Source organism: Neophocaena asiaeorientalis, unplaced genomic scaffold, assembly GCF_003031525.2.
Source record: "Neophocaena asiaeorientalis asiaeorientalis breed wild unplaced genomic scaffold, Neophocaena_asiaeorientalis_V1.1 scaffold174, whole genome shotgun sequence".
Classification (NCBI taxonomy): Eukaryota; Metazoa; Chordata; class Mammalia; order Artiodactyla; family Phocoenidae; genus Neophocaena; species Neophocaena asiaeorientalis.
Window position 1 is genome coordinate 3,130,959 of NW_020174922.1, and position 14,529 is coordinate 3,145,487.

A 14,529-nucleotide genomic window follows, 5' to 3' on the forward strand; every position below is an offset into this window, starting at 1 on the left:
CTGTTTCTTTGTGTATCTTATAAGTTTTTGTTGAGAACTAGACATTCTGAGTGTGTTTTTTACTTGTTGAGAGCTGGACCTGTTTGTGACATTTCCAAACTATTTTTCCAATGTGTAGTCCTTGTGTACAGGCATACTGTATTTTATTGCACTTTACTTGATTATACGTCACAGATATTGCGTTTTTTTACAAAATGAATGTTTGTGGTAACCCTCCATTGAGCAAGTCTGTTGGCACCATTTTTCCAACAGCATTTTTGCTCACTTGATGTCTCTGTCACATTTTGCTAATTCCCACAATATTTCAAACTTTTTCATTATTATATTTATTTTGGTGATCTGTGATCAGTGAACATTGACATTATTACTACAACTTGTTGAGGCTCAGAAGATAGCATTTTTTAGCAAAAAGTTTTTAAAATTACGGTCTGTACATTGTTTTTGGGGGGCATAATGCTATCGCACACTTAATAGAGTACAGTGTAGTGTAAATGTAGCTTACGTGCATTGGGAAACCAAAAAATTCATATGATTCACTTTATTGCAGTATTTGTTACTGCGGTGGTCTGGAGGTGAACCTGTGATATCTCCAAGGTGTGCCCGTATGGTCACTGATGTTTCTGATTAATTATCATTTGGTCAGCCAGTGACCTGACCAAGATTTTCTTAAATGTCTGACTCCACAAAGGGTCCTGTGTCTTTAAATTTTCCAGTAGATGCTGCTGGGGGAAGCCACTGAAGGCAAGTATCTGTACCAGGCCCTCAGGGCATTGCCAGACCAACCAAAACACACTACTCCCAGCTTTGGGAGAACAAGATCCCACTGCTCGTCCTGGTGTCGGCCACCTTTTCCAAGACCACAGGCTGCTGTGTCCACGTCTGCATCAGGGCTAAATGATGGTAGTTTTTAGCCCATTGTAGTTAGTTTACACCCTCTGCTTACCTAGGAAAGATCAGCAGCTTGCTCCTTCATCAGGCACTCACCTGGTTGATACAAGTGTCTGATGAGGTTCCAGAGTGCCAAAATGGTTGATTCCAGTCTCTTTCCATCTTAATGGTTGCTTTGCTGGAGGGACTGATCCCCTAGAGCTTCCTGCTGTGCCATTTTGCACAATGTCACTACCACCTGTTTTTAAAACATCTTTTGCACCTTCACTTCTTAACCAGTCCTCCCTGCTGGCCTCTATTTTATAGTTATTAAGCACATATAAAAGAGAGTGTGATGTATTGATGGATTAAAGATGTGACAGTGTAGTAAAAAACGGGTTTTAGAGTCAAACATTTGTATTTGCATTCTAACCCTGATTTACCTTGGGTAAATTGGTGAACCTAAGCTTTATCCATCATATAGCTTTCATGATAATATGAGAGGAGGTATGTAAAAGTGTTAGTAACTGCCAGTGTTATACCAACATTAGGTGATACTCCTGTCTTATCATCAGTTGCTAAGCACTTAGTGCCAAATGTCTTATTAGATGCTTTATTATACATTTCCAGCATCCATTCTGTAAAATAAGTATTTTCAGTTTTTTATAGATGATGAAACTAAAGCTTAGAGAGGTTTTTAACAATTTTCTTGAAATGGAATTAGGAGTCAAACCCAGGGCTGACTCAAGCCCTTGCTTATAACCCTTATTCTACACTGCCTCTGATCTGGGTCACAGTGTCTGATTTTAATGTCTTATTAACTTGTTTTCCTTCTTCAGGAGTCACATGCCATAGGAAAAAAGCCTGAAAATCCAGCAGACATGATTGAAGAAGGAGAGCTTATCCTATCTGTGAATATCTTGTACCCTGTTATATTTCATAAGGTCAGTAGTAAAACCTTTTGGATTCACAGATAATGTGAGTGACTTTTGGCAAAGAATTTAATTATTTGAAGTTTAATTATGTGAACCTTATTTGAACCAAAATAAATGCAAGCATATGCTGTCTCATATGACATTCTGTCTATATTCTTGGGTTCTTGTTTATATAAGGAATATGGTAAATAAGGTCAGATTTCAAATTATCTCTTGAGTAATAGGATTACAGTTACACTGTTGGAATGTATACCTGATTTCTGTATTAGTAGCAACTGGAAGGGTATGTAAATGCACAGTGATTCTGAAAATATGAATTCTTGAGGATCGGGGGTTTTTTTTGTGGTTTTTTTTTTTGCAGAAAAACTGGTGAAGGAAGGGGGGTGGGGTTTTTTTTTCACCGATTCAAAATTTTTGGGAAGTTATTGAACTAGCTAAATTCAGCTCTTCTTAGATGAAAATGCAGAAAGTTAACAGGTCAGGGGTATCCAGGAATTTCTTAGGAGTCTCTAATAAAGAGAACTCTATCCCAGCCCAGAGTGTATATATTCTTGATTCTCCAAATACATGTATCATAAACTTTGATAAGGTTTCATTGAAATATTACTCTACATAAATTGCACTTGTGAATAGACTTTTATGAATTATCTGGGAAATAGTACTAATTACCTTGTTTGATTAAGATCTCAAATTATCAATCAAAACAAAGCAAAACAAAAGCAGTAAAACCAAACCTCTGCATTTATGACATGCAGGTAGTGTATAGATTGCTTGACTTCAATGAGGTAACTTCCAGGAAAATTTAAAAGACAGTGAAGTTATATTCCAAAGGCTCTTCATGTCAGTGTCACTTTAGTAGCATCTTGATTATAAAATTCAGCTTAAACTAAAAAAGTTTTATTGCCAAGTGTATTAGTCCTTTCTGGCTGCTATAACAGAATAGCACAGACTGGGTACCTTATAAGCAACAGAAACTTGTTTCTCACAGTTCTAGAGGCTGGAAGTCTAAGATCAGCATGCCAGCATCTGGTGAGGGTCCTCTTCTGGGTTACATACTTCTGTCTTATAAGGGCACTAATCCCATTCATGAGGGTCCCACCCTCATGACCTAATCACCCTCAAAGGCCCCACCTCCTAACACCATCACATTGGGTCTTAGGATTCCAATGTGTGAATTTTGGACAAACATGAGCAGTCAGACCACAGCACCAAGTATCTCAATTGTACTCATAGGATTTTAATTTATGGGGGTGACTGAGTGACAGCACTAGAGGCCAGTGCCATTGAAAGATTTTTATTGTTTACATTTCCTGAGGGGAAAGGGTATGCCACATCATGCAGGGCCACAGGGGGAAGCGCCAGTATCACTCAGGAGGCAAAGGAAAAGCATAGGCCACAGCCTTTATTGGGTTTCCATGGGAAAGACATGGCAGGGCAGAGTAAACAGTTTAGGGTTGACTATCCTGAATAATTCCAGTGGGCTCTGGGCTATCAGGCTGTCCCTAGTTTCTGGTACCTGGCTCTGGATTGACTTAGGACAGGGGAAATATCGGCTTGGTATATGAGAGTTAGATAAAAGAGGTGGTTTTAGAGTATGGGCTCTGGATCACAGGGGAGATGTAAACAGCTTTGGTGATTACTTTGGAGCTATAATTAATCGATGCTGAGTAGACAAAGGCAGAATCTAAGAAAACACAGGACACCATATTATGGGAATAACTTAAAGTAAGAAAACTAGTAACTTAATTTAGATCTGGTCGTGACAGGATTTATAGTTTAATTGCTTTGTCTCTAAGTGAACACTGATTTATTTACTGTCTGACTCGTAGCACAAAGAACACAAACCATACCAGACGATGCTGGTATTGGGCAGTCAAAAGCTCACGGAACTGAGGGATTCAATTTGCTGTGTCAGTGACCTCCAGATTGGTGGGGAATTCAGCAACACTCCTGACCAAGCCCCTGAACACATCAGCAAAGTAAGGTGATTTTTTTTCCTAACCCTCATAAAACAAGTGGAAATGATAATAATAAGCTAAGGAGATAGTGATTTTAGGTGAATAGGCTCATAAACATTCTGGTAAATGCTTTCTTCTTCTATGCCATTCCATCAAGCTTATCTCTTCCCTTCTATTTTTTTTAAATTTATTTATTGATTGATTGATTTTTGGCTGTGTTGGGGCTTCATTGCTACGTGCAGGCTTTCTCCGTTTATGGTGAGCGGGTGCCACTCTTCATTGCAGTGTGCGGGCTTCTCATTGCGGTGGCTTCTCTTTTGTTGCTTCGCATGGGCTCTAGGTGCATGGACTTCAGTAGTTGTGGCACGTGGGCTCAGTAGTTGTGGCTCGTGGGCTCTAGAGTGCAGGCTCAGTAGTTGTGCCGCATGGGCTTATTTGCTCTGTGGCATGTGGGATCTTCCTGGACCAGGGCTCGAACCTGTGTCCCCTGCATTGGTGGGCGGATTCTTAACCACTGCGTCACCAGGAAAGTCCCTTTTCCCTTCTTTTTGCCATCAAGACCTTTTAAAAGATGAGGCTATATTCAGTTTTGATTTCTTCATTTCCCATTTATTTCTCAACCATTTTCTGTACACTCTTCTTTCTAAGGTCATAGGCCACCTAATTGTCTAACCAATAGGTCTCTATTCCATGTTCATACACTTTGACATCACTGTAGCATTGGAATTTGCTGTTCACTCTTCTCTTTCAAACTCTATGAGTTTGTCTGTCATAACTGCCCCCAGCAAAGCGTTGGAGTCCACCCGAGAGCATCAGTGCCCATAGAAGAACCTGTTAGTTCAAGGATCGAAGCAAAGAGGGATGTAATATCTGGTGATGATCCTTGCTGGTGTTTCCCAGGGTGCTGCTCTCAAAAGGACAGAGAAACCCTGCCTACTCATTGGATCAGGATAGAAAGGACCGAAGTGTCAGACTGGCCACCTACAGTTTCCAGAAGGGATTGCTTACTCAATAACAGTAGGGCCTTGATCCTTCTGAATTTCATCTTAGAACAAGCTTGACCTAATTCTGTTACCTGGTACAACTCTGGCAGAGGACCTCAGATTTACTGGGATACTTAAGACGGGCAGCATGTTTGGAACAACTAGAATGGAGATAAGAGTTTGGACAAGAACCATCACAATCTCTTCTTTTGGCTCATTCCTTTATCACCAGCCATATAGGTGTTATTATAACTTAGGTTTCATCTTAATTCTTTTTTTTTTTAATAAATGCAGGATCAGCCTTTTTTTTAATATATAAATTTCATTTATTTATTTTGGCTGCACTGGGTCTTCGTTGCTGCACGCGTGCTTTCTCTAGTTGCAGCGAGCGGGGGCTACTCTTTGTTGTGGTGCATGGACGTCTCGTTGTGGTGGCTTCTTTTGTTGCGGAGCACAGGCTCTAGGCACACAGACTTCAGTAGTTGTGGCTCACGGGCTGTAGAGCGCAGGCTCAGTAGTTGTGGCACATGGGCTTAGTTGCTCCGTGGCATATGGGATCTTCCCGGACCAGGGCTCAAACCCGTGTCCCTTGCATTGGCAGGCGGACTCTTAACCACTGCGCCATCAGGGAAGCCCCATCTTAATTCTTATTCTAAATTGTTGTTCTGGGCTTTCCCCGCAGTTTTCATGGTTTTAAGTATACTCCAATCTTTGTAAATCTCTTTCTCTCTTGGTTTCCAAACCCATTATTTATAAGCGTCACTGGGCATTCTCACTTAGCCTCAGTGCTGCCCGGCATTTTTATCACCTCTCTATAGTCGATACACTCTGCCACTTTTCAAGGTAACTGTTTTATTCCTTCTGAAACTGCCAACATCCTTTCCTTGTGGCTTACCTTCAGCTGAAAACCTTGCTGTTAATTTCACTGAGAAAATAAGTTATCAGAAAAGAATTTTCCATTGTCTTTTACCCACATTTACCCATTTGCCCATGCATTCTGCCTTCGCACCTGTTACAATGGATGGGCTAAACCTGCTGCTATCAAAAGCCAATCTAGGTGTCTACTGGATTCCATTCGTCATTGCATAACCAAGGACTTTGTTCTTGTATTTATCCCTTCTCTTCCCTGCATCATCAGTTTTTTCCATTCTGTTGGCTGTCCCATCAGTACACAAGTGGGCTGTAATATCTCCCATCTCCCATTCTAAACCTGTTCTTGACCCTGTATCTTCCTCTAGCTACCATCTCATCTTTCTGCTTTCTTCTCAGTAAACTGTCTCAAGAGTTAATGAGTTAAGAAGAAGAAGAATTAACAATAGTACCTCAATTCATTGTTTCTCTTTTTCTCCCCCCACTTTGTCTTACACTCACTTTTATTCATCACCACTCCACCAAAATCACTTTACTGATGCCACCATAGACTTAGTTCTCATCTTATTTGACCTCTCATCAGCACGTGACACAATTGAATATTTCTTCTTACTTGAAACACTTTCTTTACTTGGCTTTTAAGATGTTACAGCCACCGGGACTTCCCTGGTGGTGCATTGATTAAGAATCTGCCTGCCAATGCAGGGAACACGGGTTCGATCCCTGGTCCGGGAAGATCCCACATTCCGCGGAGCACCTAAACCCGTGTGCCACAACTACTGAGCCCGTGTGCCACAACTACTGAAGTCCATGGACCTAGAGCCCATGCTCCGCGACAAGAGAAGCCACTGCAATGAGAAGGCTGCACACCGCAACGAAGGGTAGCCCCCACTCACCACAACTAGAGCAAGCCTGTGCGCAGCAAGGAAGACCCAATGCAGCCAAAAATAAATTTATTAAAAAAAAAAAAAGATGTTACACCCACCTAATTTTCTTCCTATCTGACTTTTAATTCTTCTGTTGGATGCTTCTCATCCTCGTGACTTGTGAATGTTATTAAGCCCTTTGAATCAATCCTCAGACCTCTCCTCTGTGTATACTCCCTAGGCGATCTCATCCAGATTCCTAGCCCAGATTTTTATCTCCAATCCCAGCATCTTCTCTGAACTCCAGACTTATTTTTTCCAACTGCCTCCTTGACAATTACTGAATGTCTAATAGCCGTTTCAAACTTAATTTGTTCAAAAACAGACTCTAGTTCTCCCTTCTTCCTCAAATCTGTACTTTCCCCAGTGTTCCCATCTCAGTAAATACACTCATTCTACACCTGGTGACTTAGCTAAAAACCTTGGAATCATCTTTGCTTCCTTTTCATCCCACATTGAAGGCATCAGCAAGTGCTTTGGCTCTACTTTCAAATCATATTTAGGATCTGCCCATGTATTTGCTCCTTCACAGGACCAGGCTGGTTAAATCATCATCATCTCTTGCCTGGACTTTTTCAGTAGCCTAGTGACTGTTCCTCCTGCCCCTTTCCACACTTCTGTTTATCCTTTGTACCAGCCAGATGATACTGTAAAGTATCAGTTAGATCCCGCTGCTTTTCAGCTTGAAAGTCTATAGTGGCTTTCTCTCATATCTAGAATAAAATACAAAGTCCTTACTGTGGTCCATTATCTGGTCCTGTCTGCCTCCCAACTTCATATCCTAACACCCTCTTTGTCACTTGTTGCCTTTAAACAACCTGCCATTCTTGCTCTTTCTCATGTATGCTAAGCAGGGTCCTGCTCAGAGCCTTTGTATCTTATGTTCCCTCACCCTGGAGTGTTCTTCACCAGGTATTCAGATGGCTCACTCCCTCATTTCTTCTTCTTTTAGATGTTGCGTTGACAGAGAGGTCTTTCCCTGTATTACTATTCTCTTTCCCTGACATGCTTAGAACACTCATCACTACCTAACATCATGTTATATATTTATCTGTCTTCCTTCCCTTGAATCATGAGGGCAGGGACTGTGTTTTGTTCAATGATGTATTCCTGTGATGATGTATGACACAGAGGAAGTGCCCGAGTCTTTGCTGAATAAATGAACCCAGATACCTCAAGCTCAATTAGTCTTAAACTCATTATTCTACCATCTCCCTTTTTCTTCAGATGAAACTCTCCCTTTCCATTGCTGTTTATCCTGCCATAATAGCTCCAGACTTTTTTTTCCCACTGCCGTATGCTTTAGTTTGGGCCCTCAGCATCTTCTCCTGGAACTATTACAGAGACTTCTTAACTGGTTTCCCCACCTTTAGATTGTCCCATACCTGCCACTGAAGATGTCTTTCAAAAACAAATCGAGCACCAGGAGTGAACTGTAAAGTAAGCTGTGGACCTTGGGTGATTATGATGTGTCAGTTTAGGCTCCTCCTTGGTAGCAAATGTACCACTCTGGTGAGTGGTGTTGATAATGGGCAGGTTGTGCGTTGGGGTGGGTAGGGGGTGTATGGGAGGCCTCTGTACCTCCCTATTTTATGATAAACGTAAAACTGCTCTAAAAGAATAAGTCTGTTCTTTCTGAAAACTTTTTTTTTTAAATTGATCCTGTCATTCTCCAATCTAAAAGTCTCAGTGGTTCTCTGTTGCCTGTGGTCCAAGCTCCTTAGGCTGACATATAAGGCCTTTTGTAATGGTGATTCTCAAGTGAACTTCCTATATTGTTCACCCCCTGCTTTTACACCTTATCTTTCAGCCACAATGAATTTATCTGGCTCAAGCGTACCATACATTTTTATGCCTCTGAGTGTTTGAACATGGGTGGGAAGCCCTTTCTCTCACTTATTATGTGAGGTTCTTCTTGACTGTCCTCTGTTTGCCACTCTGGCCCCATTTCGTTTGTCCATTATAGTGCTTTATAATAATATGCTGATACCATTTGATATGTTTGTCTGCCCCACAAGGCTGGCTGTATTCCAGTCTTTTGGGTGACTGGCATGGAGACCAGCATAGTTTTTGAGTTATATTGAAAGTGGTTTTAAGATATTTGGGTTCTTCAGGTTTGCCAGCTTGGCGCTTTTGAAGGTAAACATTAAAGAGAAACAAGTGGAATCTCAAGGCTGTATGCACACCAGGAAATAGAAGATTTATCTTTTAACGGAGAAGCAGTCTTCTGCAAAGTTTCTCCACTCTGGGGGAAAAAAGAATAACAAGGTGTAGCTATAAGTTTATAAGATCAAGTTAAGAAGAAAAATCTGAATTCACCCTCCTTATTCCGACCATGTCATGACCGCTCACAGCGGTGAGTCAGATCTGGGAATCAGTCTTAGCTCCAGGAATCCTGGAGAGTGTTTTTAACCAGACTTGTTTAGTTTATTGTGTTTGTACATCAGTGCTCATGCCTTCAGCAGCTTTCTAAGCAGGGGACTAAATGACCCATAGTCCTATTTATCCATCTGATGTTTCATTGTTTCTGCCTCTTCCATGTCTTAAAATAATATCTTCTGATTATTTAGCACTTATCGTGTGCCAGTTGTATAGTACACTAGTTGATAGTACAGGATCTTTGGAAAGAATTATCACCATTTTACAGGTAAGAAAAAGATGGGTCAAAGCATCGTCATGAGTTACCTGTGTTCAGTAAGCAGTGGTAGAGGCTGGATTCAGACCATTGCCAGCTTGCCTTCAAAGCCCCAGGTTCTTTCTTTGCCATGTTGGTACTATGCCTGGCTTTAGACATCTTTCCCTACCCTTTTATTTATTTGGTGAACAAGCACTGAGTGAAAACTTGAGCTGTGCTGTGATTAACGGCAAGATTCTGGTACATGGGCTTTGTGGAATCTTTGCCTGTTCAGGGACCTGTTTCATTTGCCTCCTTTTTCTAAGCTATGTTTTAGAAACGTGAACTCATAGTTGTTTGGCCTGTGGAAAGATTTTTATTTCAATGATTGGCGTTTGTATTTTACAGTGTTTTTTAAAAAAAAAAGTTTTGCTTTGGAAAATTTTAAACATACACATGTAAAAGAGGATAGTATAAGGAGCCCTTATGTACCCATTACAGTTCTCACCATTTTGCCAGAATTATTTCATCTGTTTACCCCATGCCATTGTTACACCTAACAAACTGAAAATAGGTCTTTAAGTTATAATGGTTTTTTTGACAGGGAGAATTTGGCATGTATTTCATTGGTAATCATGGAACAAATTAGTGACTTGCAGCTCTTGTAGCTGAGGAAATGAGAATCTTATTTCCAGATTTGAAGAAAATACTTTCTTTGATGAATTTGGTGTGTGAGAGGACTAGGAGAATTGGGCCAGTGTATTTAAATCTCTTTGAAAAGCCATGTCTAAAATAATGTTTTGCTAATGTTTGTTTTTAGACTATAGTAGTTCAAGAATGAAGTACATTTTTAAAATATAATAAAATCAGTGTCAGTATTTTCTGCTCAGGTTTGTTTCTGTTTGTTTTTAATGGTCCTTCAGGTTTTAATGTCTGATCTATCAATCTTTTTAACATAGCTCAGATTAGTCAATCTCTTTTTGTCAATAGTCTCTTAAGGGTCTTACTTAGAGAAACTCTGAGAAAATACTTTACACACACATTATTATTACTTATTATAAGTAAAGCCTGGGTATAGGAAAAATGGTAACATAAATTTAAGTTGTAAAAATTTTCTTACCCAGCCTTCTCTGACACTTCTTTTCCCCCATTACTATTTTTCTCACAGCAAATCTTAGGAATGTTGCTGAGCTTCTAACGCAGCTGACTTGAATGATAGCAAGAGAGTACATGATTATTAGATGCTTAAAATGACATATAGATAATGACTTTGTTCAAATGATCATACTAGTTATCCATAGTTACTTTGTTTATAAATTTGAAATAGTAACAGGTAGACCTTTAGGTTACATTAGATTAATAACAGAAGTAACTTCTTATACTTCTTACAGTTTTTCCAAGTCAGTTGGTTATTTCCCTCCCTTGCAACTTGGTCAGCTAAACTAGCTGACAAATAGGGAAACTAGTTAGTTGAGGATCTCTGGTTACCATTGAAAATGAAAAGTAACTGATAGTGAGATTACTCACATCTTCTTTTCTAGCCGTTTATATAATGATATAATAAAAAGATGTAATGAAAAGATTGTTCTTTTAGAGTCCCCATTCTAATTAATAATTACACCAAAGGTTTTAAACTGCTTGAATCACTTAAGATGAAGTTCTATATGAACATATTTTTATATACACTAAACTTTGTTTTGTTTCCAAAATAAGGCAGTAGTGATTCTTTCAGAATCTTTATTTTGGACCCTAGCTTACCTATTTGAAGGTTTAGAAGTATAGTAAGTGGTGTATTTTGTGTTATAGCAGCTAGGCATGGCATTATAGTACGTTATATCCTTTTACCTCTGCAACCACATGGGAAGAACGTATTGGCTTTACTCAGATTTTACACGGGGAAACAGAGGGTCAGGAGATTGAGTTGAGTAGTCTGAGAAGAAATAGCATAGCCAGTCTTAGAAGGGTGTCTCATGCCAGTGCCAGGTGTCTGTAAGTGGGGGAATGAAGAAAAATAAGAAAGAAAAACCGAAGCTTCGAAGGAGAGAAATTAGGCTATCTTAGGGTGATATTATTTTAATGCCTGAAACTTATATATCTTTTATAGTTCATAAACTGCTTTTGATTCTCACCACAATCCTATAAGATAGCATAGCATGGCAGGTACTGTACAGGTGAGGAAACTGAGGTCTGAGGAGTAAGTGTAGGAAAAAGACATAGGTCTTCTGACTCTCACCCAGGGGTCTAATTCTAAGCAAATGGTGAAGGACGAGTCTAACAGAGTGGTTCTTAGCGCTGGTTGCACATCTGAATCTCCTGAGGGGGTTGGGAACATATTGATGCCTGAGCCACATCATCAGAGATTCTCACTTAATGGATCTGAGGTGAGACTTGGTCTGTGGTATTTTTATGATTCTGTTATACGGTCAGGATTAAGAGACCACCCCTCTGATGGAAAGTCTGGTAGTCTGAAAGTTGAAACCTGAGGGTTCTATGGTACTTTGGGCAAGATTGCTTGAATAAGAATAGATACTCACATTCTGCCTGCCTAAGAGTTACTGAAAATATACAGCGGGAATTTTTATAAAAGCCCATTGAAAGTACAAAAAAGGACAGAACAACATAGCTCCATGATCATTGTCATTAACACTGGGGAAACATCAAAGATGTGGCTTTGTTTCGTTTTTAGTTCTGGTATCCAAAATAACTATCACTGCCGTGTATGCGTATAATAAAATAATATTAAAGTTTATTTCATTTCTAATTGGGTTCCTTTCATGAATCTCAAGACAATATACAAATTTAAATCAAACCTAGTGATTAAAACTACAAAAGGATAAAATTGAAAATAGCAGCAAGGATTGTGTCTTTATATCTTTATCCCTGGTAACCAACATAATACTTCCCACATAGGAGGTTCCTGTTAAATAATAAATTAATGAACTGAACATATTCTATGAAGTTGCATGACGTTATTGTAAAACATATTAGTGTGATTTTATGACACACAAATGTGGAATTAATACTTAGAGCAATTTTATAATTGTTAATACTGTACTTTCTCTCAATACCATCTGTTTTCTTTCAGGACCTATATAAATCAGCCTTCTTTTATTTTGAAGGAATATTTTACAATGATAAAAGATACCCTGAATGCAGAGATTTGAGCAGGTATAACTTTCCAAAAATCCTAAAGTCTTTCCTGTTTCTCGTTGTCAAAATAGGGTTATCACCACAAATTCTATTGTTGGTCTCTTAAGAATCTTTGCCAAGGAATTATTTTGTTAGATTGTTTTTTGTTTGTTTTGGGGTTAAAAAGTATCTCTGAATTTTTAAAATATTTTCAAAGTTATCTGGTTGGCCTAGGTTATAGTAAGTTAATCACATTTTTACCCCAAGAAGAAAATTTTCTTACCAAAGACATACATAGACCATTTCAAGATCTTTGCCAGCTATCTAGAATTATTTTTTAAATGTATTATCTGCTGTTTCAGAAATTATAGTAAACCTTGTGTTGAGCCTTAGATACATCTGAAAAAAGAGATTAAATCCCACTTGAACACTTTATTAATCTCTGTTCTTCATGTTTAGGTGATAGTAAATTAATCTTTCACTATTTTTTCTGCTTGTCCAGTGTATACTGTTTGCAGTGGATATGTGTATGTAAGGTTGCTTATGTATATAACATGAAAAATCTATGTCTGACATCATGTTATCTACATAAAAGTATTACCATACTTTTATTATTGGTATCCTGGCAAATAGAGTATATATGTATATTTTTTCTGAGTGTTTATGTAAACTCTTCCATTATAGCCATCTGTATCTATATTCTAATGCAGCAGTTCTCAGACTTGGTCTCCGTACTCCTTTATACTGTAAATAATTGACTCCAAAGAGCTTTTGTTTATGTGGGTTATAGCTGTAAGTATTCACTGTATTAGAAATTGAAACTAAGAAATACTTTATTAACTAATTTAAATTGTCCAGTTATAGTTACCATTAATAACAATTTTGTGAAAAATAACTTTTCCAGAACAAAATAAAATAGTGAGAAGAGTGACGTTACACATTTTCCATTCAATCTGAAGTGATAACACACACCACATAGCCTCCAGAAAACTGGCGTTTATGAGAGAATAAGAGTTGAAAAGAGTTTTAAGATTACCGTAAAGATAATTTTGACCTCACAAACCTGTGGGAGTCTCAGGACCTTACTTTGAGAACTGCTGCTCTAATGGACACAGAAAAATTCAGAGTTCCTTCCTACTTGCAACATGTATCATCCACTCTGGTTTTCATTTCAAGTTGGTAGCTTTCCAGTTAATTCGGTGAGCTGGCCTTTGTGAAATATGCAGTTGCAAACCGCTTGGAGCAGTGATACATCCTTGCCGTTTTCCTCCTCAGAACCATCATTGAGTGGTCAGAGTCCCATGATAGAGGGTATGGAAAGTTTCAGACTGCTAAGATGGAAGATTTCACCTTCAATGACTTGTGTATTAAACTGGGTTTTCCTTACTTATACTGTCACCAGGGAGACTGTGAACACATTGTTGTCATTACTGACATAAGGTAAGTGGTAGAACTCAGAACATTTTGTTATTTGTCCTGTTTTCCTTTTCTTTATTTCACAGTATAAAAGCACAGGTAGTTTTGTTTGTTTGAAATAAGAGGAATAAAAGTAATCACTGCAGCTTCGTTCAGGAGCAGCAAAAATAACTGCTTGCTATGCAGTGACCAACTCTGCATCCATTTGCATCTTCTATTGTTTGTCTTTTCGAAAATCTGTAATAATTACTTTAGTGACTAACCAGTGTGAGCCATTTGCAATGGTAGAATATGCCAAAAATAAAAATAACTGAAGCTTCTCCTTTGCCCGAGGACAGTGTATGACTTCTGTGAGTCTCCATGAGCTCCTTCCTCCATTAAAAAATATTAAAAAATTATATTTTATGACAGTGCTGGTATAAAGACAAACAATACAAGCTGGATATTTATTATAAAAAAAGAAATACTTTACTGTTTATTAAAGGGTTAAAAATCTGTAAATAAAAGTAAGTATCTTTGTATATTGGACAGCTATTATTCAGGTAATAGTCATCCACTTTGTATATCAGATAGGCCCTTTGCTTTGCAAATCTGCAGCAATATTTCTAGGTTTCTTCTCTTTTTGCCAAAATTTGAAGGAGGTAAAAGGTAACTGGGGAAAGAGAAGAGTAATTCTAATATTTGACAAATATGAAGGCTTTAATGCTTTGATAAAGATTTAGAGTGGTCAGGAATGAAATAGTCTAAAATGAGATTTAGGGATTAGTTATAAATTTTGTATAGCTGGTACCTCTAATGAATAAGGCTATTCATTTCCTTATTTAGGAACTG

General features: G+C 38.5%; 1 protein-coding gene across 1 annotated transcript in view; it reads left to right on the forward strand.

The window, feature by feature from the left end:
• SNAPC3 (small nuclear RNA activating complex polypeptide 3) overlaps positions 1–14,529 on the forward strand; it is a 37,341-nt gene that overhangs the window by 16,911 nt on the left and 5,901 nt on the right. The window contains exons 4-7 of the mRNA XM_024760466.1: positions 1,707–1,811; positions 3,632–3,781; positions 12,239–12,321; positions 13,558–13,722. Coding sequence (XP_024616234.1) covers positions 1,707–1,811; positions 3,632–3,781; positions 12,239–12,321; positions 13,558–13,722 — 503 coding nt within the window. The remainder of the gene's footprint in view (positions 1–1,706; positions 1,812–3,631; positions 3,782–12,238; positions 12,322–13,557; positions 13,723–14,529) is intronic.